The 27,895-nt window shown below is 36.6% G+C and overlaps 1 protein-coding gene and 1 long non-coding RNA gene across 4 annotated transcripts; one reads left to right on the top strand and one right to left on the bottom strand.

Annotated features, from left to right (window-relative positions):
• The first annotated feature begins 455 nt into the window (after positions 1–455).
• Positions 456–27,895, top strand: ric8b (RIC8 guanine nucleotide exchange factor B). 3 transcript variants are annotated; one of them, NM_001005293.1, is given in 10 exon segments: positions 456–622; positions 3,302–3,349; positions 8,582–9,199; positions 11,329–11,423; positions 16,553–16,703; positions 16,785–16,880; positions 18,204–18,348; positions 20,310–20,454; positions 20,587–20,706; positions 27,687–27,895. In NM_001005293.1, coding segments are annotated over 10 exon segments (1,611 nt in total). In that variant the 5' UTR covers positions 456–538; the 3' UTR covers positions 27,796–27,895.
• LOC147832785 (uncharacterized) lies at positions 6,018–9,635 on the bottom strand. The gene is made up of 2 exons (XR_015514816.1): positions 8,188–9,635; positions 6,018–7,963 (listed from the first exon to the last, which is right to left on the bottom strand). It is a non-coding gene; the product is annotated as an uncharacterized LOC147832785 (long non-coding RNA).

The raw sequence follows: 27,895 nt of genomic DNA, 5'->3' as shown, positions 1-27,895 counted from the left end.
TATTTAACTTCAAAAAGTATTTAACAAAGACTCTATAATCACATTAGGATTTGTATTATAAAATGTAGTCCTACTTTAGGTAGAATAAAACATAATCAAACATAAAAAACTGTAGGCTATGAATCATATGAGCCAGATATTTGTTGTGAAATTAGGAGACAATCAGGATAAATCACTACACACGCAATGGAAGCCGGTTTCTAGCTGGTTTATAATGGTCCAAGTTTGTCATTTGCTGATTGACCGGCTACAAAACCTCCTCACCCCTCCTGTAGGTGCAGCTGGTACAGTGGATGGTTTGTTGTTGGGCTACCATAAAAATCCAAATGCACTTTAAAAATTATTATTCGATCTTAAAAATTTGGCCTCCGTCCAGGTATTATTGTCATGTCCCGAAGTGACTCGTAAAACAGTGACGTTTGACGGGTGAAAGTTAAGGAGATAAGAGAGAACGGGGTGTGTAGTGAAACTCATACTGTTGTTGTGTGCAGAAGGACTGACAGTGTTTCTAAGTGGACGGCAAAAGCATCATTCAGAGATGAGTTTGAGTGATATTTTGTCAGAGATCGACGGTGGAGATGACAAGAAGGTTGAAAAACTTTTGCTGAAGTATAACACTGAGGTAAAGAGGCTGCTGTTAGCATATCTTGTGTTGTTTAAATGCGAGCGTTAGCAGTGGAGGTGTTAGCGAGTTAGCCGTTGGCTAATCTCAATACACCCGGTGTATGTGTGTGAATCTCCAAAAACATTAACGGTGTAGGTGAAACAACGTGCTTGTTTTTAAACGTTAAATATCCACTTCATCCGTATTAGCGAGGCACGAGGTATTTGCCTTGTGATCGTAGAATAGCATCCTAAAGCTTAGTTAGCCTGCGATGATGGTAACCTATTTCATACACTTAATTGTACTGTTTTTAACCAAGAATGGTGTATTTTGTCAACGTAAATGAAATAAGCGCAAATAGTTTAGGGCAAATAGTTACATCAGGCAAACAGATTAACGTTAACTTTACAAATTAACTGTTGTTTTCGATGTTAATAAGTTAGCTGGCTAAGTAACGTTAGCTAAACTTGACAGCTGTCAAACTGGTAAAAACAGACAACATGTTGGAAATATTATTTTGGTATCGCGTTATTTAAGCCTTTATAATGTCTGTATCCAGGTGTGAATAGAAATTTTAGACACATTAGGCTATTTTATAAAAATGTTTTTGATAGAGGAATTCCCAAGAGTTATGATGAATTCTCTATTACCCAAGTTATTCCTGTAGGAACAGTAACTAAACCAGTCATGTTAACTTTTTAGAAAGAGACTATGTAATTGTGTAATAAACGTCAACAAATCAGATTAACACTGATTATTACAGATTTTACTGATCTTAAATTGATAGCTCACTTCAAAATGAAAATTTGCTCTTACTTTAGTCACCATTAGGTCAATATTTGGTTAACCTTTTTTTTCTTTCCAGAAAATTTAAGACAATTTTAAGATGGTCTACTTGCATTTTGAGAGTTAAAAATATTTTTGCAGACAATTGTGTCAAAACAATATTATTAACTATAGGTCCACATGGAATCTGTGCACACACAAATTCAAATTTATTAGCCTTCCATTGAGTCTATTTATTTACTATTTACTATATATATTTATTCACCTTTTAATCTACTTTCGGTAGTATTATAATTATATGCAAATGCTTCTAATACTTATTTGCAATACAAATGGACAATAACGTAATCGTTTCTGTCTTTTTGTAGATGTATTATATGAGAGACTCGCTTTGTTTACCAAACAAGTGGATGTAATTGGATTTGCATTGTAAACCTTAAATAAAAGTTTAAAAGATATACAAATTTATTTCATGTTTTATGTTTTTACTTACTATACTCCCAAAATTATTCTACATAAGTCGGCAGATATTTTACATTTTTAAATTTTTTTTTATTTTTTATTACAACATTCTCTACAGAAATATCAAAAATTAAATAAATTTGCAGATCCTGCCCATAGCTATGTATGATACACTAAATCTAGCATTGTGATATTTTTATTTTATTTTGCGATTAAATATTGCGATTATGAATACAATTTCACCAGATAACTTGAATATGTCTATTTGGAAAGAGTTTATAATGTTAGATTGATTAGGATGATTCACAGTGGAAGTCTTATCCCCATAAAATCTAATAAACAATCTATAAACTTTTGGGGTCCCCCAACACATTTTCATTTTAGTCTGTGCTATTTGCATTTCTGTACTTGCATGTGTTGTATTTTCATGCATAACAATCTATAAATAGAATCAAGAAAAAGATACACTTGAGATAAAGAGTTTTATCTTTTACAGAGTCTAACAGTATTCAAGTACAGTAATTAAATGATAAAAATAATCATTGGTAAAGGCAGAAATGATACAATTTCTTAAACCTGAATGCTTTTAAAATCATTATACAATCACATGCATCAAAAACACATGCAAATGATAAATTCTAATACAAACTCAACATTACATGCATTCGCGATGTGACTATTGCGAATGATCACATTGCAATATCGATGCTGAAACGATTTTGGAATGATGGAACAAAATTGTGCAGCCATATGATACACCATGGACTTATGACATTACTTAACATTATTTGCTAAATTTTTGCCTTGAAAAACAAATCCTCAGTTGGTTGAAGGTGAGTAAATTATTAGAAATTTTAGGTTTTTTATCTCTTTAATAAACAATTTTTGCTCTCTCTGATCAATTTTTCAATCAGAAAATATTGTTACCAGCTAGTGGAGAATTGTTTTTTTTTACGTTTTAGAATGAAAAATTAAATATGTTAGGCCTTTTAAATATAAAAAAATAGATTAAAATTGCAAAGTTTGGTGTACAATGCGACTGAAAATTCATGCATGGAAAAAAATAATTACCTTGAAATTCATATTTGAATAATAATTGAAATCTACACAAGAGAATAAATGAAGTGTAATCAAACACTTTAAGCAAAACAGTCGAAAATCAAAAAATTGGCAAGTGAATTAAAAACAATGGTTAAAACATGGTACTATTGTCTTGCTTTAAAATGGTTGTGCTGGGTTATGGAACATTAAAGCTAATCAACCTGCTTAAACTGGTTACCAGCTCAACTTTCTTGCAGGACTGGTGATTTGTTTTTGTATTTTTTTTACTCACTGCCTATACTCTAGGGTTTGAGACTGATCCATATATGGTTTTAGAATGTCACCAAGCATAGGATCTGTTCATCTCGAATTTATACATTCTCATGCCATGTTTACATTCTATTTCAGAACAGTCGCACGTTTGCCTTCGACCTCGAGGAGGAGGGTGCACGAATTGTGAGTAACAGATTTATGCATTACTTTGATTGCACAATGACTTATGTTTCTTGCCATATTGGTATCTGCCTCCCTTTATTTACAACAAGCACTACTAGGCTTCTGCAATATATCAATATTTCGTAATGCACATGTCTCAATGTTTTGTGGTAAGTGTGTTTTTTAATACAAAAGTATCCACAAACACACCGCTACTTGAGACAATGTAGTTGTAGTTTTTATTTCTTGTCAAAAAATCTGACATGATTTTAGTGTTGATGCTGAAATATGAGCAAGCAATCAAGCCATATTAAGAAATCAACAAGACAGCAAAAAAGGGTCCTTTCATACTAGCACTTTTGATCCCCACCCGTGTTCGTTTGACTTCAGAATGCGGTATGTTTAGCTTGTGTGAACAGGTCTTCAGAACTCGGGTGCACACCCACGAACCGTACCCGAGTTCGCCTGGAAGAGGTGGTCTGGGGTATGATTCGCGCAAACTCTGGTGCAGTTCACTTCTGATATAAATGCAATCGTACCAAATAACGGAAGTGAACCGCCAAGAGTACAACAAACTATCGCTTCTGCAGACATCGCGTTATGTTCTGAACGTTTATAATATTTTTGCGGCAGTTAGACGCGAGATGCTTTCTGAATGTCCAAAACCAAAAGATCCAAGAAAAGCAGAACGACCGAGAAGTGTGGACGTCTTTCCATTTTGGCGCTTTGCTTTCGTGTCCGCCACCTAGCAACAGCAGTACACAACAGCAGCTCGATGATGCATGCGTACCAGGGTTCAGAAGTAAAAAAGACAGTGTGAACACAAACTAACCGAGAAGGTGTCAAAGGGGGAAAATTGAACTTGACTACGGTTCAGACAATTGAACCAAGCGTTAAAAGGACCTTAATAACTCCACTCTGTTTCAAGTGTTTTTGTTTTCCTGATTGTTGTTTTCAGGTTGTTAAAACTATACCTGTAAAGTGGGGGTCATATGTAATTTACCATTTTTTTATTTGATATTATCAAACAGAAAATGTGATTGTTCAATCACAATTTGTAAAGTTGTTCAATCAAATTTGTTAAGGCCATGTGAAGCAATTTATTCAACGTATAAATCTCAAAGATTTTTTTTGATTTGAAGGTGTTTTTATCGTCTTACTCTTCATTTGGTTATTAAACATTTTGAAGGTTTAAAGTCTGTTTTTTGTTTCCTTTATATTAATAATTTTTATGTTTGTAGCTTACTCTTAGGTTCTATTGCAATTGTTATGTCAATGGACAGTAAATTTACTTAACTAATAACACAAAATGTGAGATGTGCTTTCATTCATCTGTACATCATGTATAGCTCTGGGCTCAGAAAGTTTTCAAAATATAATTTTATCCTACATTTTTTTTAAAGGAAAATAAAGGTGTACGTTAAATAAGTGTTTGTTAAATGCAGAGCTTCTCTATTAAAAAAAAGCATCTATATATAAAAAACACCTGCAAGTTCTGAAAGAGATCAAACTTCTGCAGGTAAAGAAAAGTAACACAAAAGTAATATAACGCACTACTTTCCACAAAAAGTAACTTAGTAACACAATTAGTTATTTTTGGGGGGAATAACTCCATATTGTAATGCGTTACTTTCAAAAGTAACTTTCCCCAACACTGTATATAAGCGTACGCTTAAAATAGCTTATACAAAAACTGGAATATTGTAAACATAGTTGGTGTATAAAGCACCAGTTCCATCTCTAGTGTTCAAGAAATTAATGCATTAACAGTTAACAATAATTGAACTGCCGCAAAACAACTTTTCCTTTATCTTATGCGAAGTTTCAAACAAATTTTGAAAGGAGCACATGATATTGAGCAGGGCTGGTTCTCATCAGTAGTTAGTAATAATCCAATCAGATTGATCCAAGCTTACAATAAATAGACCGATTTTTCATATCTTCATTTTAGAAGAATCCCCCCCTTCCACCCCATTTCCTCCTTTCCCTCCATTTTCTTAGGGGACCTCTTAAGACTTACCTGATTTCTGACCCTTTTTATATGCTTATTGACCAGGCGGGAGCCCTGGGCTCAATTATCTCCGAGGCCCGGACAGCATGCCAAACCTGCTATTAATGCCAAGCATATCTAAGTGTGAACTCTTGAAATACCTTGTGCCTTAATATGCACTGATATGTCATAATGACACAGTAACAAATGATATCATGATAACTAGTATTTGCAGATGATGGCTAATGTTTGGGAACACAAACACATGAGATGTAAAATAGTTTTCATAATAGGATTAGACATTTAAAACAACATGTGAATTGTTGATGAGATTGGTCCTCTAGTGCAGTGGTTTCAAGCCTTTTTTTGCCTGAGACCCCCCTTTTCCCCAGAAAATATTGTAAGGCCCCACTCCACATGTAATGATATAATCGTTCATAAAAGTTTGCAGTAATGATGACAAAAAATTTTGTTCAAACAAGCGGTGTGTTTATTACTATATTTAGATATGTTTATAGACAAATAATAGCCTAAAGTTTCCCAGAGATGGGTTGCAGCTGGAAGAGCATTCGCTGCATTAAACATTTGCTGGATATGGTGAGGGTTCATTCTGCTGTGGCGACCCCGGATTAATAAAGGGAGTAAGCCGAAAAGAAAATGAATGAATGAATAATAGCCTAAATAGACAAAACATTGCTGTCACCCTGATACAAGTTTTATTTATGAAGAAAAGTAAAAAGCACTGCAGTGATAGGGTGTTCTGTGTCTGTCTGTGAAAATTGTAAATTAATCTTACCGAAATGGGAATATTCCATACAAGCTGAAGCTGATTGCTCAAATCTTGTCACATGACTCGCGGTGCGCTCGTGTCGCGGCCTGGGGTTTATTGGTGCAAGCGTGTCACTCTGATTGTGTGAGCATAGCGCACACCCATTGGAAACAAACTTGTGCAAACTCTAGAAATACGCAATATGCTGCCGTCATTTGCAATCTCCATCTGTTGATGTTTTTGCACAGCCTTGGTTGATTCACTGGGTCTGTTGACAAGTGGGTTGCGGATCTATTCCTTGGCAGTTCGGGGGTCCTTCACTGGGCCTTTTTCCTTTAGCAAAGAAACTTTCTAAAGGCTCCTGTTTCTTGCTAATTTTGCTGTTTGTGGCAACAATATGAAGCTGCAGGCCCGGAGACCCAACCGCACGCTCAGACCTGCACGCTCAGACGGGTTGACCTGCACTTCCAGACCTTCCAGTGCCACCTGCTGTTTAAAAGATTGACTAACCTGAATTCAGCTCCTTATAAATTGTAACTTAAACTATTTTTCTACTATAAAAAAATCACGTTATGATTGAATACATTATTACATTAAATATTAAACATACTAGATTTTGATTTAATGCATTAATTCTGTTGTATTTTTATTAATTGTATTTGTAAATAGATATTGTTCAGTTACTTTAATATTTTCAGACATTTATTGTTTTTTATCATTATAAGGATTTATCACCTTTTTGAATTGAGTTGAGGGAATGAATATTATCTTCATATACAATAAATTTCTTCACATAAAATAAATTATAGTACTCTGGGTAATTCTCACAACAAACTTTATTTTTGTATACTTTTTCATGAGGTTCTACAAGTCATCAAGCTGTAAACAATGCAGAGAAAATTGGTGCAAAATAATAATTGGATTAATAATGATGTTTTTTACCTAGTAAATAACATCAAATAAAATAAATTCTTTACATTCTTGTTGGGGAGATTTTTCCTTTCACGAGCAAAAAACAGTGGAAATATCTGCACTGTGTCAGTGTTGGCAGAGACCCCCTTTTTGAATTGTAATATCAATCTGGGAAAAAAAATAAACATCACAAGCAAATAATTTTTGCTTTAACCTTAGAGAGCTCATATTGTAAATTCTATGCAGATATTTTGATTTCCAAAAACTTATTTCTAATCATTACAGAACTTATTAATAATTAATAAACTATTGGGTTACTGTTATTGTCTTTGGTAGCACTTTCAGATCGATAAAACAGTAATCTACAGATCTACTGAACTGAATCTACTGTACTGCAGACCTGCATAGCACTAAAATATCTTTCAAATAATAATCGCGTTATATATAACACATTTGTTTTAACATTTTTACTTTAACGTTTTTTTTTTTTGCCAGAAAACATTGCTAGAAAATTGTCCCAGAATGGTAAAATAACACTGAAAATAACCTGTAAATATCATAAAATAATGCTATCTTTTGGCACTAATTTTGATCAAATCAAACACTGAAATTATTGTTTGTTAGTGTATTATTTTACACCACATTGATTTATGCCATAAAACCTGGTAATTTTCAGTAATCCCCTTAATAAAACCTTATACTGGCGTGTCTGATGTTGCTACTTGCTAGCAGTTGGGTCTCCGACTCTCCGTACCTGCCGCTTCACCCAACCCAACAGCAAGTGGCACTGTCTGAGAAAACCATAGGTCTGAAAGTGCAGGTCTGTGCGAGCAGGTCTGAGCGTGTAGTTGGGTCTCCGGGCCTGAAGCTTCACCTTATTCCCTTGTGGTGGGTTAAATTTTGGTGCTCAAGTGACCGACCAAGACGCAAGCATGAGAATAGGCTCATTTTAAGAAAAAAAAGACTTTTCAAAATAAAGGATAGTTCAGACTCAGATAATAAATAAAACGGAAATAATTAATGGTATCTTGTGCGGCCCGATTCCAATTGATCCATGGACCGGTGGTTGAGGACCACTGAGCTAGGGGATAAAATGAACCAAGGCAAAATGATCCTGCTAATTGTCCACTTCTAAGAATTGAATTGAAGAATTGAATTTAAATTCCCCCCACACACACACACACACACACACACACACACAAAATTCTCTGAGGCCCCTTTGTGGGCCGCAACCCCCCGTTGGGAACCGCTGCTCAGGGGTGTCAAACTCAGTTGCTGGAGGACCACAGCCCTGCACAGTTTAGTTCTAACCCTACTTTAACACACTTACCTGTAGGTTTCAAACGAGCCTGAGGGACTCAATTAGTTTGATCAGGGGTGTTTAATTAGGATTGGGACTAAGCTGTGCAGAGCTGCAGCTCTTCAGGAACTGGACAGCTGTGCTCTATACGATGATCTGTTGGTGCCAAATCAATCATTTTCCTTTGTTGTTGTTGACATTAAGGTTATTATTTCATAAACATATTTCCATTCTAAGTTATTCACATTTTAATGCACTTCGTCTTTCTTGTCTTGTTTGCAGAAATTATGTCAGGGTCTTCTTACAGTCCTCCGTCGGTCAGATCTTCCACTTTGCCAAAGCACCTGCCTGGAGACCCTGCGCATCTTGTCCAGAGACAAGCATGTGCTTGGACCCGTAGCCACCAAAGAAGGAATGCTTACTTTAGCAGGACTTGCCCGGATCTGTGTGGCGGGCCATGAAGGCGAGCCATTAGAGGAGGCGCAGTCAGCAGAAGAGGAGAGGGTTGTGGTGGAGGCCCTTAAGTGCCTGTGCAACGTAGTGTTCAATAGCGTGCCGGCACAGCAGATGGGAGGTGACTTGCAGTTAGCGGAAGGCCTATGCCCCCGCTTGCATTTGGTCAGCGCGTCACATCATGAAGTGGGCTTATTTTCCCTCCGGCTGCTGTTTTTGCTTTCGGCTCTGCGGACGGATGTGCGCTCCACGCTTCAGAAGGAGGCAGGCGCGGTGAAACTACTCACTAATGTGTTGGAACGCACTCTTGATGTGCGTTGGGTTGGGCCATATGAGGCTGCACCTCCTGATCCAGAAGCTCCGCCCATTCCACCAGAAAACAACGAGCTTACCATGGAAGCCCTCAAAGCCCTGTTCAACCTCACCATGTCTGATTCCTGTGATAAGGTGAGAGTGACAGTATGTGTAGAACAGCAATATAATCTAGTATCTATTCTGTGGTGTCGAACTTGCTATATTATTCAACTCCAAATTGTACTATTTTATGCATAAGTTAGCATGCACACATTGTTGAATGCACCTTCAAAACACTTTCAAAGTATATTATATTTTACAGCGTGCATGCTCAATAGAGCTGTGGCAAAAAATAGTTTGAGAAATTGATTCTGCATAGATTCTGAGATCTTCAAAATGCATCGCTATTCTTTTTTGAATCCACTCTTAGCCTAGTTTTTAACAGCAGATAGATTTTAACTGTGTACTTAAAGTGGAAGGCCATTACTTTCAATTTATCTGTTCACCAACCCTGTGACGTCAGACACAGCGATATTCCAAGATGGCGGCACCCTAGCTCTAAAAACAATAGTAAGGGGCTGATCAAACCGAACGCGCATTTACGTTCCAAAAATGCGAGGTGCACCTCACTGCCTTTTTTGTTCACCTGAAAAACTTTTTATGTCACTAGGCAACAACTGAATCAGTTGAGTATTGTGCGAGAGTGATGCTTTTGATATTAATATAATTTAAATATTTAACAATATTGTGATATTCAAGATTTGTGAAGTCATACAGCTCTGGATAACCCAAAACAGCAACCACAAGTCCTCCATCTTCAAAAGGCTCCGTTGTTGTCATGACAACACAAACACTGCTGGCACATCATCAACGGAAACCTTGCCTCTGCTTTCATTTGATTGGACAATGAAAAAGACGCCACTGACGTAACACAGTAAGCGCAGTAGGTGCTTAAAACGCAAGGCGTGCACGGCGCATTAGCAGCACGCAAAACGCTCGCTGCCATCAGTAAATCATTCAAAAAAGGCGCCTCTCAACGCAAAAAGCGTGTTGGTGTGATTGGCACCTAAAACATACCGTTTTCTTAAAAATGGTTACATTAATCAAGTTTGTTTAATATAATTTCAGTAAAGTAGAAACCAATTTACAAAATAATGTAAACTTGACTGACTGCTTCACTTTGATGCCCACAATAAAGAGCGATTGTGTGTTCAGTTGAGTCATGTAAGTTGGCTTTTATGTCACAAGATTATTGTACACAACTTACTATAAACATCCCCGTAGTTTGCTTAAACCTTTCATAACTTCATTAAAGATTATTTTAGGTTTAATTAGTATTTGTAAGCAATTTGATGCAATCAGAGTACAGTTGTTTAAAAAGCTTGTGTGCAATCTCTTGTTTAAAACTAAGCTCAAAATTGATTCAAGCAAGAATAGTGAGACATTTTGAAATTCTTTGAATCTATGCAGAATCGATTTCTCAATCAATTATTTATTTTTTTGTATGGAGAGGTTTTAAAAGATTGGATGTGTGATTTTTATTCATTTTTTGCCTGGTGGATGGAAAAACAGAAAATCTAACACTGAATTTTTATGTGTTTAGGTAATGTACTGCATTTATTGAAGAAACACCCACAACATTGTTGCATTTTTTATGGGAAAGAACAGCTCACTGTTTAAAGCTCTAGCCCCCATTCTTAGAGCAAGTATATGGAACAGCCCTGGTGCATTCCAGAGTTCTTAAGAGTGCTGAAGTTAGGCTAAGTGTGTCTCAATTGCTCGACCTTTTGTTTGTTTCTGTATGGCCCTGATCACCTTGCCTTAAGATGCCCTTTCTTTTTCTCAAGCCAATGATTCCTTCAGTCCCTAGATCTTTTCATTGGCTCAAAGCTGTCAGGTTGTTATTTGTAAATCAAGTTCTAAACTCTGTATCAGAGTATTTCTATCAAATTTCAAATAAATTTTACTGCTTACTTTCTGATAGTTCTTTTGAAGTTAGCATATCTATTTCTAGCAAAATATCAAAACATATTATTATTACTAGTAAGAGTTTTTAAACAAAATAAATCCGTCTTCTGTACCTTTTATTTTCATACAAATAATATTCTTTATTTATTTTCAGAGTTATTTATTTACATTACTATAACTTTAGGTTAAAAAAAATGCTTTTAGCAAAATTTTCTTTAAAGCTCAAAATTGTTTTGGTATTTTCCTTTTTAAAAGCTGCCCCAAATGCACTGTGAAAATGAACACTGACATCATTTTCCCTTTTATTTGAATAGGACAGTCTCCACAAACTTCGGCTGATTGCAGGCATCATGAGACACCTCCTAATGCTGAAAACACACACTGAAGAAAAAACTGAGGAGACTCACAGGTACTTCCAAACTAGGGCTGCACGTTATTGGAAAAATCTGATATTGCCATCCCCCCCCCCCCCAAAAGATGGTTTGAATAGCACTATTTGATGTTCTCTGGGGGGCTAACAGTATTCAGTATTGAATAATCACAGTATTGAATAATCACCATGCAAAAAAAATGCTTTTCTTGCTTTTTTATTGTCTTTTTTTCTAGTCCAAGTATTCAAAAATTCTTAAACCAAGTAAAAATATTGTTTTAGTTTTCACCGTCAGTAGAAGTGAAAATTAAGAGTTTTTTTGCTTGTTTTAAGGAAATGATCAGCCAGTGAGGTAAGTGAAATAGTCTTGTTTTAACTTTGAAATGTAGATATTTGGACTAGAAACAAGACAAAAATTCTAAATAAAAAATGTTTTTTTTGCATAACTTGTGTAAATTCCATGCAAATGCAGTGATTAAATACAGTTCTGTAGTTCCTGGTCAACTATAATTCATACTGGACATTACATGTCTTTGCAATGTGACTATTGCCAATGTGCACATTGCAATATCGATGCTGAAATGATATATTGTGCAGCCCTATTCAACACCATCAAACGGACAGCCGAATCCAGGTCACTCTCTATACTAAGCCTGTGTCCATTATAAATCCTTCAGAACCAGGATTCCAGTGAGCCAGAAAGCTAAAGAAATGCAAGTGTGGTGAATGTGAGTGATGTGATGTCCTCTCCAAGTGATTAATGGCACACCCCTTTGCCCTGTTCCATTCTGAAACTCCTACCCGTTTACTTGGGCTTGACTCATTGTGTTGGCGGTGGTACCATCACCAGCTCTTTCACACCGCTGGAATGCAACTCTCTCTCAATGCATTGTACAGCACTCTGAAATGACTAACTCCACGCTCCCCCATTACCTAAATGCATTGAATGTGCTGAACCAGTCCTGGTCAGTAGATGTTCTTTTGTCATTTAAATTGACTGAAGGTTCTGCTTTCAGAAGGCCTGCTCATGTTCGTTTGTCGATATCACATTCCTGGAATGCGCCATGGGTGTTGAATTTTCTTTTGCGTCAGAGGAGATTATGAAATGAACAAACACAGGAGGCAGATAAATATTTAGTATCCATTTGTGTGTGGTGCCTACATGTGAGAGGAGGTTTGCTTTTATGATACTAGATACACAATTGGAGGGGTGCACATGAGAAATTTAGTCACAGCAGGTTAAATTGCAGGTTAGAAAAGGGCCCCAACAATTGTAATGACAGATAAGTTAACTTACTAACTTTTTAAATAACAGTAAAAATCATGCAGCTTAACTATTATAAATTTGTCATGAATCAAAGATGAAAATAGCAACCATTTTGATAGCAAGAAATTGCACAATAATTAATATCAAATACACATTGACAACAAGTTAGACTCTTAAATGTTGCTTAATGATAATCATAATAGCAAACAAATATTTATTGTTGTTGTAGTTAGGGGCTTAGCACCAAAGGTGCGTAGGCACCTATTGTATCCGTTCCGGTTCTTATTATTATTCTTGTGGCTTCCTCTTCTTTCTCTTCTTCTTCTTCTTCTTCCGCTCTGGGAGTCTATTTCAGCCCTATGAACCACTTGCGGCATTTGCACAAACTTTGGCACACTGATAGAGGACAGTCTTCAACCACAACAAATTTGGACTCTCTAGCGCCACCACTTGTAAAAGTTTTATTATAACATTTGAAAAAAAATAAATAAATAAAATTTTCTTCTGATTTCTTGGCTCAAGCCGATTCAATCGCACCCTATGACGTCTTTTTCCATTGTGAAATTTTTACGCTATTCCGAATTTTTCAAAAAACCTGTTGAACTCGCCCTAGGCCATTTGTCCAATTTTAACCAAAATTGAATGATATGATCTACAGACCATGCTGACTAAAGGTTTTTGAAGTCAAGTTGATTAGACCAACCATTTACGTTTAACTTGCCAACAAATTTAACATAGTGCTTGTGAAAATTGACTTAAGGTGTTGTGTCCCCATAACGCATTGACGTATTCACACCAAACATGGTGTGTGTTATCACAATCACAATCTGAAATAAGCCACAGTATTTCAGCGCATTCCCCCCTAGTGGTTGGGAAATACAAAAATAGATATTTTTGCTTATAACTTCTTAATCCTTTGTCCAAAATACATAAAATTGGTCGTTCCGGCCAAGCATGCCGAGACGAATTATGTCTGATTTTCCCAGGCCAGCCATTTTGGTCAAAAATTGCTATATTTTACGCACATATTGGCGAATTGTTATGAAAATCTGTACGTGTCTTCAGGACTGTGCCCTGAAGGTGTTTAAAAGGTTTTGTCACGTCGGCACCAGTGGTGTTGTGGTTAGTGCTACGACATATGCACTCCAGTGCTCGCGGCGACCCGGGTTCGATTCCGCCTTGCGGTCCTATGCCGATCCTTCCCCTCTCTCTGCTCCCCATGCTTTCCTGTCAATTCTCTCTACTGTCCTGTCAAAATAAAGGTGAAAACCCCGAAAAAATAATAATAATAAAAAAAAAAGGTTTTGTCACACCGCCACCTTTTGGTCAAACGTTAAAACGACATTTCTAAAAACGCTAATAACTTTTGACTAATTTTGCCTATTGTTATGAAACTTGCCTTGATGCTTTCCTTGGGTTGTCCTGAGAATATCAATATTGATATCGATACCTTAATGAACTGAATTTCCTGTCCGCTTTCTTGCATTAAGTCAAAACTTACTTTTTTTAACTCATCCGTTTGGCTGATTTGCACCAAATTTAACTCAGATCATCTTCAGACCGTGCTGACAAAAAGTTAGCAAATTTGTGTCGATAGGTGTTACCGACAAATGTGATGGCATGATGCTAAACTACATCTGAGGCTGTATCTCTGTTATCGTTAAAGATAATAACATCAAATTTTAGGTCTGTCATTGTTGCCTCATACTGATCACTCCATAGAAATTTGGTGACAGCGCCACCTATGTGTCAAGAGTTATAAGACATTCATAAGCCATTATTAATGAAACTTTAAAATTTGGTAATAGCTTTTGACTGCATTTGCTTATTTTGATGAAATTGGTTTCAAATTATTTCCTGGTTGATGCTGACATCACTGATAGCAATTATGCCATAATCTGTGTAAAACTTCCTCTCCGCTATTTTGATTTTGTTCAAGCCATTCTTTTTTTAACTCCTCCTAGACCGTTGGTCCAATCCTCACCAAATTTGACTCAAAACATCTTTCGACCATGTAGACCAAAAGTTATGGAATTCATGCTGATAGACAAAACTATTGTCATTTAGCACATGTGCAAATTTGATGCAATGCTGCCAGATGACATTACAAGCTGAATCACTGCAATGGTTTGAAGTATTGAAACCAAACTTGTCATGTTTGATCTAGACCTGACATTGACCAAACTACGTCAGTTTGTAAAATGTGTAAAATTTACAAACAATTACATTCTATCAATTGAAATCATACAAAATTTTTAAAATGACTTTTCAATAGTTTTGTCTGTTGTCATGAGTCTGGTTTTGCAGATTCCTTATATCATTGATATGTGATCCGTGAAATAATTTGTTCCTTAATTTATTAACTTCCTTTCCACCATCTTGAATTAGTTTGAAAATCTGTTGTTTTGAACTCTCCATAGATCGTTAGCCCAATTTCCACCAAATTTGGCTCTGACCATACTGCCAAAAAGTTTATAAAATTTTCCAGTTCCTCTGTAGCTTGTTGTCGTACTTGTTTATGATATGGCTGCTGGCCAAGATAATTGTTGCTTGCAGCTATATTTATTCCTATTATTGTTCATGTTGATGGATTTTACTAATTTGCCAATCATTTAAACTGTAATCAGTAATCACATTTTTTAATAAAAAGTAAAAGCAGTAGTATAAATAATTACTGTTTTTTTATTGATTGATTATTGTTCTTATTAAACTTTTTCAGTTTATTCATAACAATTTGCTTTTGTATAATGTTATTAATATTAGTAGTATTATTTATTTTATGCATATTAATATTTGTTTTTATTAAAACACAAGCTTAGATTTGGCCACCTGTCAGGTTTTAGACCTTATGGGGCATAGCATGTGTATTTGGAAATAACTGAAGTAAATTTAGAAATAGTTTTGAAACAAATCGTTGCTCTTAACAAACGAAATTAATTATAGGCTAATAGATGTCTGTGCAAACAAAACGGTTTTCTTATCTACAAGACAGAAAGTGAAGGTAAAGAATGAGGAGGCTCATTTTCTCATTCTCTGTGCTGCAGATTCTCTGTTTAACCATTTTCTCGCTTGTAAAGTGTTCAGTTTTTCCACTTACAAAGTCCACCATGTAAATAGCAAATGCCCCATGGCGTGACGCAACTGACTCCTAAAGTGAATGGGAGATAAAACTCTGATTAGTTTATTCTCAAAACACATTTAAAACTCATTAAGAGAATAAGCTCAACCCTGTTAGACCATGTGCAGTGGCGCAAAGCAGATTTTTCCGTGGTTAAAATAGTAAAAGTGGATTCGGACACACCCTGCACTTAAGATTTTGCTGTTGCTGTTTGCTGTTTAAAAATGTTTTAGACTTGTAAAACTTGTTCTTGACTACATTTTGATGATGACTGGTAATTACAGTGAGCTGAACAGATCTTTTGATCCCAGTTGCTTTGCACACGTCCTGTCTTGTACTTGTCTGTGTCTTACTACAGAGAGATGTTAATACATGGCTGTCAATTAATTCGGTGGGCAGAAAAACCACACTCCTATGTCACATTGCGGTCGGCCTCAAAATGGGAGGGATTTGGATCCTATTTTAACATCAAGAATTTTAACAAAAGAAACTTGTTGTCTTTATAACACCTCAAATATACCTGTGAAAACACTATACCTACACACAGTTTTGTCCAAACTGCTTAAAGAAGATTATTTTCATAATAGGTACCCTTTAAATAACATTCTGTGATGCTGTATCAAATTAGTGATGTTTTATCAGACAGCGTCACTAATTCTAGAGAAAGCTTGTTCTGCAAAAAACACTTTCACATAACAGTCCAGTATTCCTTTCCAAGACATGTTATATTCTCATTTTATTGTGTGCTTAACATTTGTGATTTTATTGTGCCCTCTCTTCTAGTCATGCAATAAATCTCTTGAGTAACCTTCCCGTTCAGTGCCTGGATGTCCTGATAGACGTCCCTGTCCAAGGTGGCCTGGAAAAATACAGAGGGAAAAACATGGACACGGTGCAGATTCTGCTAGATTTTATGATAAAGAGGATAGACAAGGTATTGCACTTTAGTCTAACACAGCAGACTTTATTGCATGCTGCTACATGTAGTTTGCTCATGCTTGGTTTCTTCACTCAGGGGTTCAACTTTAAAGAAGGCTTGACACCTGTGCTGAGTCTGTTGACGGAGAGCGCTAGATACCACAGGGAGATCCGCAGATACATCAAGGCCCAGGTGCACGCTTGAGTCCATGCACACTGTAATGCACTGATCTGTTAAATCTGTTGTTGACAGCTACAGTTTCTTGGTCCAAATGCTCTATCAGATGCCAAATGGTGCTATTATATACTACGTGACAAAAGTCTTGTCCTCTATCTAAGTTTTAGGTACAGCAAATAACTTGACCTCTAGTTGATCATTGTGTATCAGAAGTGGCTTATATGAAAGGCAAAGGCCTCTAGATTACGCTTATTTTACCAAAATAAAATATGATTATGTCTTGATTTTTAATTATTTAATTAGGACAGTAAGGTCTGACTTTGACAAAAGACTTGTCACTCAACAGAAATAATGTACAGTATACAATATAAAGTCATGGTGCAGTGGAAAAAGAATGAATATTGTGTAAGACTCCCATGAGTTTGGAGGACTGCATTCATACATCTCTGCAATGACTCAAATAACCGATTATTAAAGTCATCTGGAATGGCAAAGAAAGTGTTCTTGCAGGACTCCCAGTGTTCATCAAGATTGTTTGCATTCATTTTCAATGCCTCCTCCTTCATCTTACCCCAGGCATGCTCAATAATGTCACTGGGTTGGCCAATCCTGGAGCATTTCATCCTGGAGCATTCTTTCAAGAACTTTGTGGAGGCTGAAGTATGAGAAGGAGCGCTATCCTGCTGAAGAATTTGCCCTCTCCTGTGGTTTGTAATGTAATGGGCAGCACAAATGTCTTGATACCTCAGGCTGTTGATGTTGCCATCCACTCTGCAGATCTCTCGCACACCCCCATACTGAATGTAACCCCAAACCATGATTTTTCCTTCACCAAACTTGACCGATTTCTGTGAGAATTTTGGGTCTGCGGGTTCCAATTGGTCTTCTGTAGTGTTTGTGATGATTGGGATACAGTTCAACAGATGATTCATCAGAAAAATCAACCTTCTGCCACTTTTCAAATGATCAACTAGAAGTCAAGTTATTATTTGTTGCTTTTACAACTGGGATCAATGACAAGACTTTTGTCTGGTATTGTACTCTGGCAGTGTGCTGTAATGCTATTGAAAATCCTGATTGTAATGTTTAAATCCCTGTCCAATCTCACACACTGATTCATGTGTAAATCATTCAAATATTTGTGTCTTGATGCAGCAATTTTCGATTTTGATTCGCTTTAATGTGATCTGACTGAGCAGTGGCCATCAACTACTATTTATAGAATTTTCTTTATTCAAAGGAACGAGCGTATTTATGCGACTCTTCATTTTCTTTTGCACTTTAATTATTGAGTTAAAGAGTCTTTAGTTGCTGATTAAAAGTGTACTCTTTGTACAGATCTTACCTCCTCTGAAGGATGTGAAGGAAAGGCCAGAAATTGGAGACACCATTCGAAACAAACTGGTGCGTCTTATGACGCATGTAGACATGGCAGTGAAACAGGGGGCTGCTGAGTTCCTGTTTGTGCTCTGCAAGGAGAGTGGTAAGTTCTGCTTCATAATGGTGCAGTTTTATACATAATAGTTTTCATACTAAATTTTTAAGAGCGCATATTACAGTCTTTCTTAGTCGCTTTGCTACATTGTTCAGATCAGAAATGGAGAAATGCACTTACTGTTTTGCAAATTTCAAACAACGTATACAAATAGCAAAATACCATGCATTAACTGCAAAACCGTCCTCTGCTCAAAATCTTTAGTTCATCCCTAATTTCTTTCTTTAGTTCATCAACTATATTTCTATGTCAATGAACATGTCAGTGCTTTGTGTCATTGTGTACCGATAAGACTTGGTCATAATAACTTGGTCATGTTGTCAATTTAACAGTTTACTCTTGAGGGGTGTTCAATTGTAAATTTTAGCAGCTGTTTGTATTGTAATTTGTTGACAGATCATGTCATTGTGATACAAAAAAAGAAAAATAAAGCACTGCATAGCACAAAGACAAAACAAAACAAAAGTAAAAATGTAAACGACAATCTCCTTTTAGATGCACCTTCATTAGAAAAAGTCAAGTTTCACCTGGAAGAAATGTACCAGTTGTAGACAGATCTAGAAAAAAGTTGATAGAAATGTATAGAAAAATTCAATATGCCAAAATATTATGACAGCTTGTTTAAGCCATTAACAAACAATTGAATGCTGTAAATACAATTCAGCTGAGACAAAAATAAAACATTTTGATCAACATGACATAAGCAATTGATAATGCAGGAAACGTCTGATAATTGTACATAATGATTAACATGAATGTACAAAAGCATTTGCAACTTGTTCAAAAAATTGACACCATGATCTGCTGAAGAGTGAACAGGTAGTTTTGAGAATTTCAATTCTGATCTGAGAAATGTACCAAAGCGACTGAGATGAACTGTATTTATTATTTTGTAAGATACTAGTAAAAAAATGCAATTTAAATATGCTTATCTAGAATAACTAGGTCATTGGACAGCAGTGGTTTGTTCTGTAGCTAATCGTAAAAAAAATCTTAAGGGGCTATTGACATTGACTTCAGCGGTTTTTACATTTTACAAATGTTTATTTTTATTATTCCAGCTAAAAATTATAGAAATATGTTTTTCTGCAGAAGAAAAATACAATGAATAATGTTGTGATCTTTTGTTCTTTTAAACATCACTTGAAAATAATAAACATTTGACAGTAGGGCTAATAATGTTGTCTTTATCTGTATTAGGGATATCCTAATATTTTCTGTTCTCCTTGATCTTGCTCAATCATTTATTATGACTTGTCTGCTTACACACAAAGATGGAAAAATCAAGAGACCACTTGAAAATTCCCAGTTTCTTTTTTCCCTTCTTATTGTAAAACTATAGTGTATTTACCCATTTATGTCATGTTGAGGGTGTAGGTGATATCATTATTAAACTATTAATCAAACTGATTATATTTTGCACATAATCATAGAAACTGTGGTTGTGTCGAAATAAGCCTTGTACAATGGATTCTCTGTATTGCTCAACTTCATAAAGGACCCGTGCTCTGTGTGAAGTTTTCTGTATGCTTTAAATTGCTATATTCGGTCAGTTCAACTCACTGCAGTCTTTACTCTGTATCTTTATCCAAAGGCTGCACAAAAAAACTGATACAACAAACACAGTCCCTATAATATTGCAGTGTTCATCGTGGCACTGGTAATTTGCAACACCATCTTTTGTGTGCGTTACCTCAGATAACACACTGTATTCCTTAAAATGTTTATCATTTAGGAGTCAAATATGCCTTATAGAACTGTTGTAACTAATCATCTTCTGACAATTCTGTCAAAAATTATTTTGGTTATGACACCTGGCATGAAAATGTGTTGATTATCCCTGACACCATCTCTTTTATACATTTCGAACTGTGATTTGTGACTTTATGCTATTTAACCAAGTAAAAAAATGATTTTATGCTTTGCTCATTCTTTCCCCCGTGATGCAGTGGATAATCTGCTGAAGTACACTGGATATGGCAATGCTGCTGGGCTGTTGATGGCACGAGGGCTGCTGGCCGGAGGTAGAGGAGAGACGCAGTACTCGTCTGATGAAGACTCTGACACTGAGGAGTACAAGTCCGTCAAACCATTGTAAGTGCCTTTTTGTGTATGCATAACTTCTCATTAATATAGTTTTTGTTTTATGATTTTGTACAGTAGCATATGTTCTGCATTTGGTTATGCATTCATGCATCAGTGCTTTTTTTCTTTTGTGTTTTTCAGCATTAACCCCATTACAGGTCACGTAGAGGATCCATTGCCAAATCCTCTAGACGAGATGACGGAGGAGCAGAAGGAGTATGAAGCCCAGAGGCTTGTCAGTATGATTGACGAATTATCAAGGTGCGTTTGTGTAGGTCTTAAAGTCTCTATTCATCCTTGCACAATTTAAAGTCCACATGAACTGGAAGATAAAACCTTTTTTTTTCTGTATTGTGACGCAGTTCTTAGAAGCACTGAATCTTAAATGAAAAAACCGTGGGCGTGGCTTATTTTTCCAATGCGAGCTGATTTGATGTAGCAAAGTTGGCATTTAATTCAGAAAGATCGGTAAAATGATTTGGGGAGAGTTACAACCTAACAGACACCTCCTCCTCATCATTTCTGTTTGTTTTCAAATCTGACATTTACACTTTCAGATTTCAATGAAAGATTAGAAGGGCAATTTTTTTTTCTTAACATACACAGATAAATTGTTCACCACAAAACTAGCAATGTGAGCGAACAAAACCATATGGGTAGTTTTAATTTCATGGGAGCTTTCAGGCCTTAAGGCTTAAGCGGTTCTTAAATGAGTCAGAAATTGATGCCATTTAAATGTGACATGCACTTAAAACGTAATTTTTTCAGTTCTATTTTTTTGTGCTAAACAAATATATCTAAACCTCCTTAAATCAAGATGCATTTACTTGAGAAAGTTTTTACACCATTTAGTAGAGTTGTTGGCTATTGTTTTTTTTTTTTTTGGATATCATGCCAACCAATGCTATTTTGCATACAAAATGATGATTTAAATTTAAAGTATACATCAGAATGATTAGCCCCCATATTTATTTTTTCCCCAATTTCTGGTTAATATAGAGAAGATTTTTTTTCAACACATTTCTAAACATAATAGTTTTAATAACTCACTTCTAATAACTGATTTTTTTAAAAATCTTTGCCATGATGACAGTAAATAAATTTTACTAGATATTTTTCAAGACACTAGTATTGAGCTTAAAGGGCAATCTAAAGGCTTAGGTTAATTAGGTTAACTAGGCAGGATAGGGTAATTAGGTAAATGATTGTATAACAGTGTAGATTATCAAAAGAATTAGCTTAAAGGGCCTAATAATTTTGACCTTAAAATGGCTTTCAAAAAATTTAAAACTGCTTTTATTCTAGACGAAATAAAACAAATAAGACTTTCTCTAGAAGAAAAAATTAGAATTAAATTAAATCAGACACACTGAACATTTTCTTGCTCTGTTAAACATCATTTGGGAAATATTTCATAAAGAAAAATAAAACATTTCAAAGGGGGGCTAATAATTCTGACTTAATAATTCTAATCATTAATAATTCTAACTGTATACACTCAACTGGCACTTTATTAGGTACAACTGTCCAATTGCTCGTTAATGCAAATTCCTAATCAGCCAATCACATGGCAGCAACTCAATGCATTTAGACATGTAGAAATGTTCAAGATGATCTGCTGCAGTTCAAACCGAGCATCAGAATGGGAAAGAAAGGTGAGTTAAGTGACTTTGAAAGTGGCATGATTGTTGGTGCCAGACAGGCTGGTCTGAGTATTTCAGAAATTGATGATCTACTGGGATTTTCAAGTACAACCATCTCTGGGGTTTACAGAGAATGGTCTGAAAAAGAGAAAATATCCAGTGAGCAGCAGTTCTTTGGGCACAAATGCCTTGAAGATGTCAGAGGTGAATGGCCAGACTGGTTTGAGCTAGTAGAAAGGCAACAGTTACTCAAATAACCACTCGTTACAATCGAGGTATGCAGAAGAGCATCTCTGAACACACAACATGTCCAACCTTGAGGCAGATGGGCTACAGCAGCAGAAGACTACACCAGGTGTCACTCCTGTCAGCTAAGAACTGGAAACTGAGGCTACAACTTGCAAGACTGACCAAAATTGGACTATATAAGATTGGAAAAGCGTTACCTGGTCTGATAAGTCTTGATTTCTGTTTCGACATTTGGATGGTAGGGTCAAAATTTGGCGTCAACAACATGAACGCATAGATCCATCCTGCCTTGTATCAATGGTTCAAGCTGGTGGTGGTGTAATGGTGTAGGTGATATTTTCTTGGCACTACTTGGCTCAGTAGTATCAATTAAGCATCGTGTCAATGCCACACCCTACCTAAGTATTGTTGCAGACCATGTCCATCCCTTTATGACCACAGTGTACCCATCTTCTGATGGCTAGTTCCAGCAGGATAACGTGCCATGTCATAAAGCGTGAACCATCTCAGGCTGGTTTCCTGAATATGACAATAAGTTCACTGTACTCAAAAGACCTCCACGCTCACCAGATCTCAATCCAATAGAGCACCTTTGGGGTGTGGTGGAACGGGAGATTTACATCATGGATGTCCAGCCGACAAATCTGCATCAACTGCGTGGTGCTATCATCTCAATATAGACCAAAATCTCTGAGGAATAGTTCCAGTACCTTGTTGAATCTATGCAGTTCGATGAATATTTTTATATATTATTATATAAAATTTATTATAGTAATTTATTTATGCCACAAAGGATTAAGGCAGTTCTCAAGGTAAAAGGGGGTTGACCAGGAGGAAGCCCAGGGCTCAATTATCTCCGAGCTCAGGGTTAAAATATGGTAAATAATTAAAAATATTTGAAGTTAAACCACTTTTTTTCCTCACTGTATTTGCTGTCATATTCAATCCAAGCATTGTGTTTTTACTTCTGTACATAACCAGCACCAAATATCGGATTGCAAAACAAAAAAACATGACATATATTCCAAAAAAATATAGTAAATAATTAAGAAATTTGAAGGTAAACCATTTGAAGTTCACTGTATTTGCTGACATTTTCAATCTGAGAAAATTGTTTTTACTTCTGCATATAAACAGCATCAAATATTGGATTACAAAAAAAAAACATGACATAAATTCTAGAAAATATAGTAAATAATTAAGAAATGTGCATATTGTTTTTACTTCTGCATATTAACAGCATCAAATATCAGATTACAAAAAAAAATGACATATATTAAAAAAAACATAGTAAATAATTAAGAAATTTGAAGGTGAACAGTTGAATTTGACTGTATTTGCTGCCATATTCATTCCAAGCATTGTGTTTTCACTTTTGCTCGCTAAAACCAGTCAGTCACTCTTTCTCTTTCTCATCATCCTGCATAAAGCAGTTCATAATTCCCTCATAAAAGACTCCATCCACCAGAATCATTGTGCTGGTTTCCACGTCCCCCTCCTCTGAGTCTGGATGTGTGCAGGGTAGCGCATTCATGTTGACCTTTTCTAAACAACCCGTGGCGTAAACTAGCGAGACGCCGGTGAGAGGTTGCTCCATCCGTCCTCCTTACCAACCGCTTCATTAAGACAAGAATCCTCCAGCAGCAGCGTCTTGCGCCTCATTTACAGCTGGCCTTCCGCATTCAGCAGGAGTCAATGCGCACCGGCCGGCCACCGAAGCTCCCGCTGCATTAATTACCAGCTAATTGGTGCACACAGTGGGGTCGCCGGCTCAGCTTCTTTTGTACTGCTTTTAGAATACATATATACGTGCTTCTTTTTTCATTTATTCAGCCGGGTCGCCAGACATTGTCCTCGGATGTGAAGTGGTTTGAGACACTGGCTCAATTAAGGGTGTGCGTCTGTACGTTAGCTGCCAGGCCCGTGTTAAATAAGTTTGCAAACACAAGAGGAAGCGCCATTGTCCTTCCATAGGGTGTTTGAGTGGTAATGAGCAGCGTGTGCCCAAGAGAGGCAGATTCCTGGCTTTGAGAATGGATCCTTCTCTCTTCCTCCTATTCTTTTTTCGGGATGAAGGAGGTGTTGTTGCTGCTGCTGCTGGGGAGACGCAACATGTGCATGGAGGAATGTCCCTGTCTGCGGCTGATGCTTGACTTGATGTCCAATTAGTACTGACTCTCCACCCCGAATCCTCACAAACACACACACACACGCACATACATACACTGGTGTATGTAAACAAATGGTTGTTTAGGCTGTTTATCATTACAGATGCTGTTGATTTGATAATGCGTCAGCTTAGGTTTCTGGTTTTTGTGGGATGTAGAGGAAGTGTCTCTGTTTCCTTTTTATCTAGTCATGACGTTCTTTTGACTTCAATTTTGATGTTGAGTTTTTTTTTTTTGGAGCCTGTAGTGCAATAATTGTTTATAAATGAAGGATGAGATAGTAGATGTTTCTTGAGAAACTGATTCCTGATTAAGTTGTTTGGAAATTAGATTTTTGTGGAAAATATCATTTAGTAAAGGTGAATATGGTGTATTTACAATAGCAGTGCCAAACTGATACATTTAATGCCTTATTCACACTAGCAGCAACTATGTAGCTGCCTGTCGCTCTGGGTGGTGACTATCTGCCAACGCAGGTCTGTGTAGGCCCATACATCATGAATGCAGCCGGCCTCTGTGCAAACTGAGAGATGATCACGTGAGCTCTACTGGTGCTCCTATTGGCTGTCGCTCGAAATCGCTCTTCATTTGCTTTTTGAAGGATTCTCAATTTTGTCGCACCGCTCGACCCGGCCACCTGGTCATCAGCAGTCACTGTTGCTCGAGTAGACAGAGGTTGCCAGAAGTCGCTCGCTCTCCGTTGAAATCGATTGTCACTATCCCATTGCGAGTCACTTTTAGTGTGCATGAGGATTAAACCTCAACCGATATAAGCTATTTTTTTTGATACTCTACAGAACAAACCATCATTATACAACAACTTTCTTGATTACCCTAACCTGCCTAGTTAAAGTAATTAACCTATTATTGCCTTTAAATGTCACTTTAAGCTGAACACTAGTGTCTTGAAAAATATCTAGTTAAATATTATGTATTGTCATCATGGCAAAGATAAAATAAATTAGTTATTAGAAATTAGTTATTAAAACTATTAGGGAGGAATAGCACCAACAACTTTTTGTCTACCAATATTCTTCAAAATAACTACTTTCATATTGAGTGGAAAAACATTACTTATAGCAAACGTTTTTTTGTATATTGGGAATGCATTTTCGCTTTTGTTTGAACTATCCCTTTAAGTTGAAGTAGATGAATAAAGGAATACTAAACACAACCTGCTGCTTAAGGTCAATGTATTAACTAATTTGACCTTACTATAAAGTATTAGTAGTTTATAGGCATGGGACGATAACAGTTTTCAAGGTATACCGCTGTTTGGAAAAGTCAAGGTTTTAAAACCGCCCAAATTTTCTGTAATAACCTTCCTAAGGTGTGTGTAAGATGTTTTATTTACTTTTTTTGTTGTTGTTTTTTAGGACAACATTATCTCCATCAGAAAAGATATCTAAAGATGCCATTTTGAACTGTAGAATGTAAAGAAATCTTGAGTTTTTGAAACCAATGAAGACAGCAGAAGTTTATGATTTATTTTTTATTATTTAGCCTGACATGTTTACTGCTCTAAAATACTTAAAATCTTTCAAAAAATAAAATATATTGTTTTCAAAGGGGGAAAAATTGTTGATTTTTATTTTTTTTACTTAGACATTTAAAAAGAGCCTATTTTAGAGCAGTAATCACAATAGCGTAAAACCCTGATAGTTTTATCCAAGGTTATCATACCGTCAGAATCTTACACCGGCCCATGCCTAGTAGTTCATCAGAGTTTATGAATAAATGCAAATGAGCTTTCCAAAGTCCTTGATTGGATAATGCGCTTTTCACTCATCAGTGGGTGTCTTCTGATTGGCTGGTGCTGTGATGGATGATCTGGCAGTGCACATATAATTGGATTAGTGTGGAGGAGCAGCCCAGGCTTTGAAGAGATTAGATTGAGCACTGATCCTGTAATTAAAGCACAGTCCTGGGACGCTGGAGGGGTGCAGGGGCGCGCTGGGATTGGGGGTGGTTTTTTTTAGGGTTGTGATTGTAAGGACTCTTATGTGTCCAGATGTAAAGGCAAAGAAAGATGTTGTACACATCAACAGGCCTCTTTAGAGGACAGAGCTGAATGCAGATACAATGCCCCGTACAAAGACTTGCTTTCAAAGAGCAGCTGGATTGTGCTGACAAATTAGTGGCCTGAAAAACCAAATCGACAAGCCGCGAGCACAATAAAGCCGGAGGCTCGGTGATGACTGCTGGAGTTTGGAACTATTTTATACAAATTATTTATTTTATACAAATTTCTATGGGAAATAGCTTCATTCAGGGTGTCCCCAGGGTCTTAAGAAGTATTAAAGGTTAATACATTAATTTAGAGAAATTTAAGGCCCTTAAAAAGTATTAAAATGTTTTAAATGCTTTTATGCAAGGTATTATATTTTGTATGTGTGCTAAAGTTTGCCTGAATTTGATTTGCGAATATTAAAATGCCGTGTAGTTCATGAAATCGAATCAAATCAAATCCTGCTGGATTTGACATCACACTGCTTTATTTACTGCATTAACCAAAGCAACACTGTTATGCCTGCTGTTGTAGGCGTCACCTGCTGGATTAGCATTTTTAGTCAGTATATGAATGATGTTTTCATTTTGGATTAGTGTCTTACAATCAGTATTTAGTAAATATAATAAATTAAAAAGTCGGCAGTGTTACTGTTGAATCCTAAAGTTGCAATAAGGTCTTAAAATGTATGCAAAGTGATTTAAAAACAGAAAATATTGAATTTCACTCTCTGAAGCGGTGGTCACACCAGAGTTTGAGTTTGCGAAATTCTGTCTTAAGGCTCTGCGAAAAGGGGTGGGATTTGACAAGATGATTAGACATTTAAAAAGCAAGCGATTGCGCCATATTTTCAATTTCTGTCCAGAGAGGTCGTGTTTTGATCCTCGATTGGTCTCGCGCAGTCTAGTGATGTCACCAAGCCTGAACTTTCCACCGCAGCAACCTGCTAAAGTTGACGCATGACGTGTATAAATAAAATCTCAATTTGGTGTCGGCAATAAAAAATTTCTCAGAAAAAAACACCTGTGTGCAAAGAAATCTATTCCTCATAAAACTTTCCATTGGCACTGCAGCTGATCAGATTTCTGCTGTCGGCATCTCTTATTTGCATACGTCATTGTAAACATTCAAAGCATCATGCAAAAACACAACTCTGCTCTGCCTCGTCCACAGGAAGGAGCTGATCAGACCAATGGGAGTGAGGAAAGACGGGACTCTGGCACCTTTAGGACAGGCCATCCACGACTGCAGTCTAGCCAGCAGCGGCTCCGACTCTGACTAGCACATCACACACACACACACACACTGACCAGTGCTCGTCTTTCTCACTGAGATGCGAAGAATGAGCTGCCGTCAAGCAAACGCACGAGTTTCAGCAGATA

Source organism: Danio rerio, chromosome 18 (assembly GCF_052040795.2).
Source record: "Danio rerio strain M-AB ecotype USA chromosome 18, GRCz13ab, whole genome shotgun sequence".
NCBI lineage: Eukaryota > Metazoa > Chordata > Actinopteri > Cypriniformes > Danionidae > Danio > Danio rerio.
The sequence above is the reverse complement of the archived record's forward strand: the minus strand, read 5'-3'. Positions and strand labels throughout refer to the sequence as shown.

Excerpts from the sequence above, each read along its gene's own strand:
- ric8b (XM_087291644.1), top strand. The coding sequence starts at position 539 with ATGAGTTTGAGTGATATTTTGTCAGAGATCGACGGTGGAGATGACAAG. Across the intron at positions 623-3,301 it reads TGCTGAAGTATAACACTGAG|AACAGTCGCACGTTTGCCTT; the intron begins GTAAAGAGGCTG and ends ATTCTATTTCAG. Across the intron at positions 3,350-8,581 it reads AGGAGGAGGGTGCACGAATT|AAATTATGTCAGGGTCTTCT; the intron begins GTGAGTAACAGA and ends TCTTGTTTGCAG.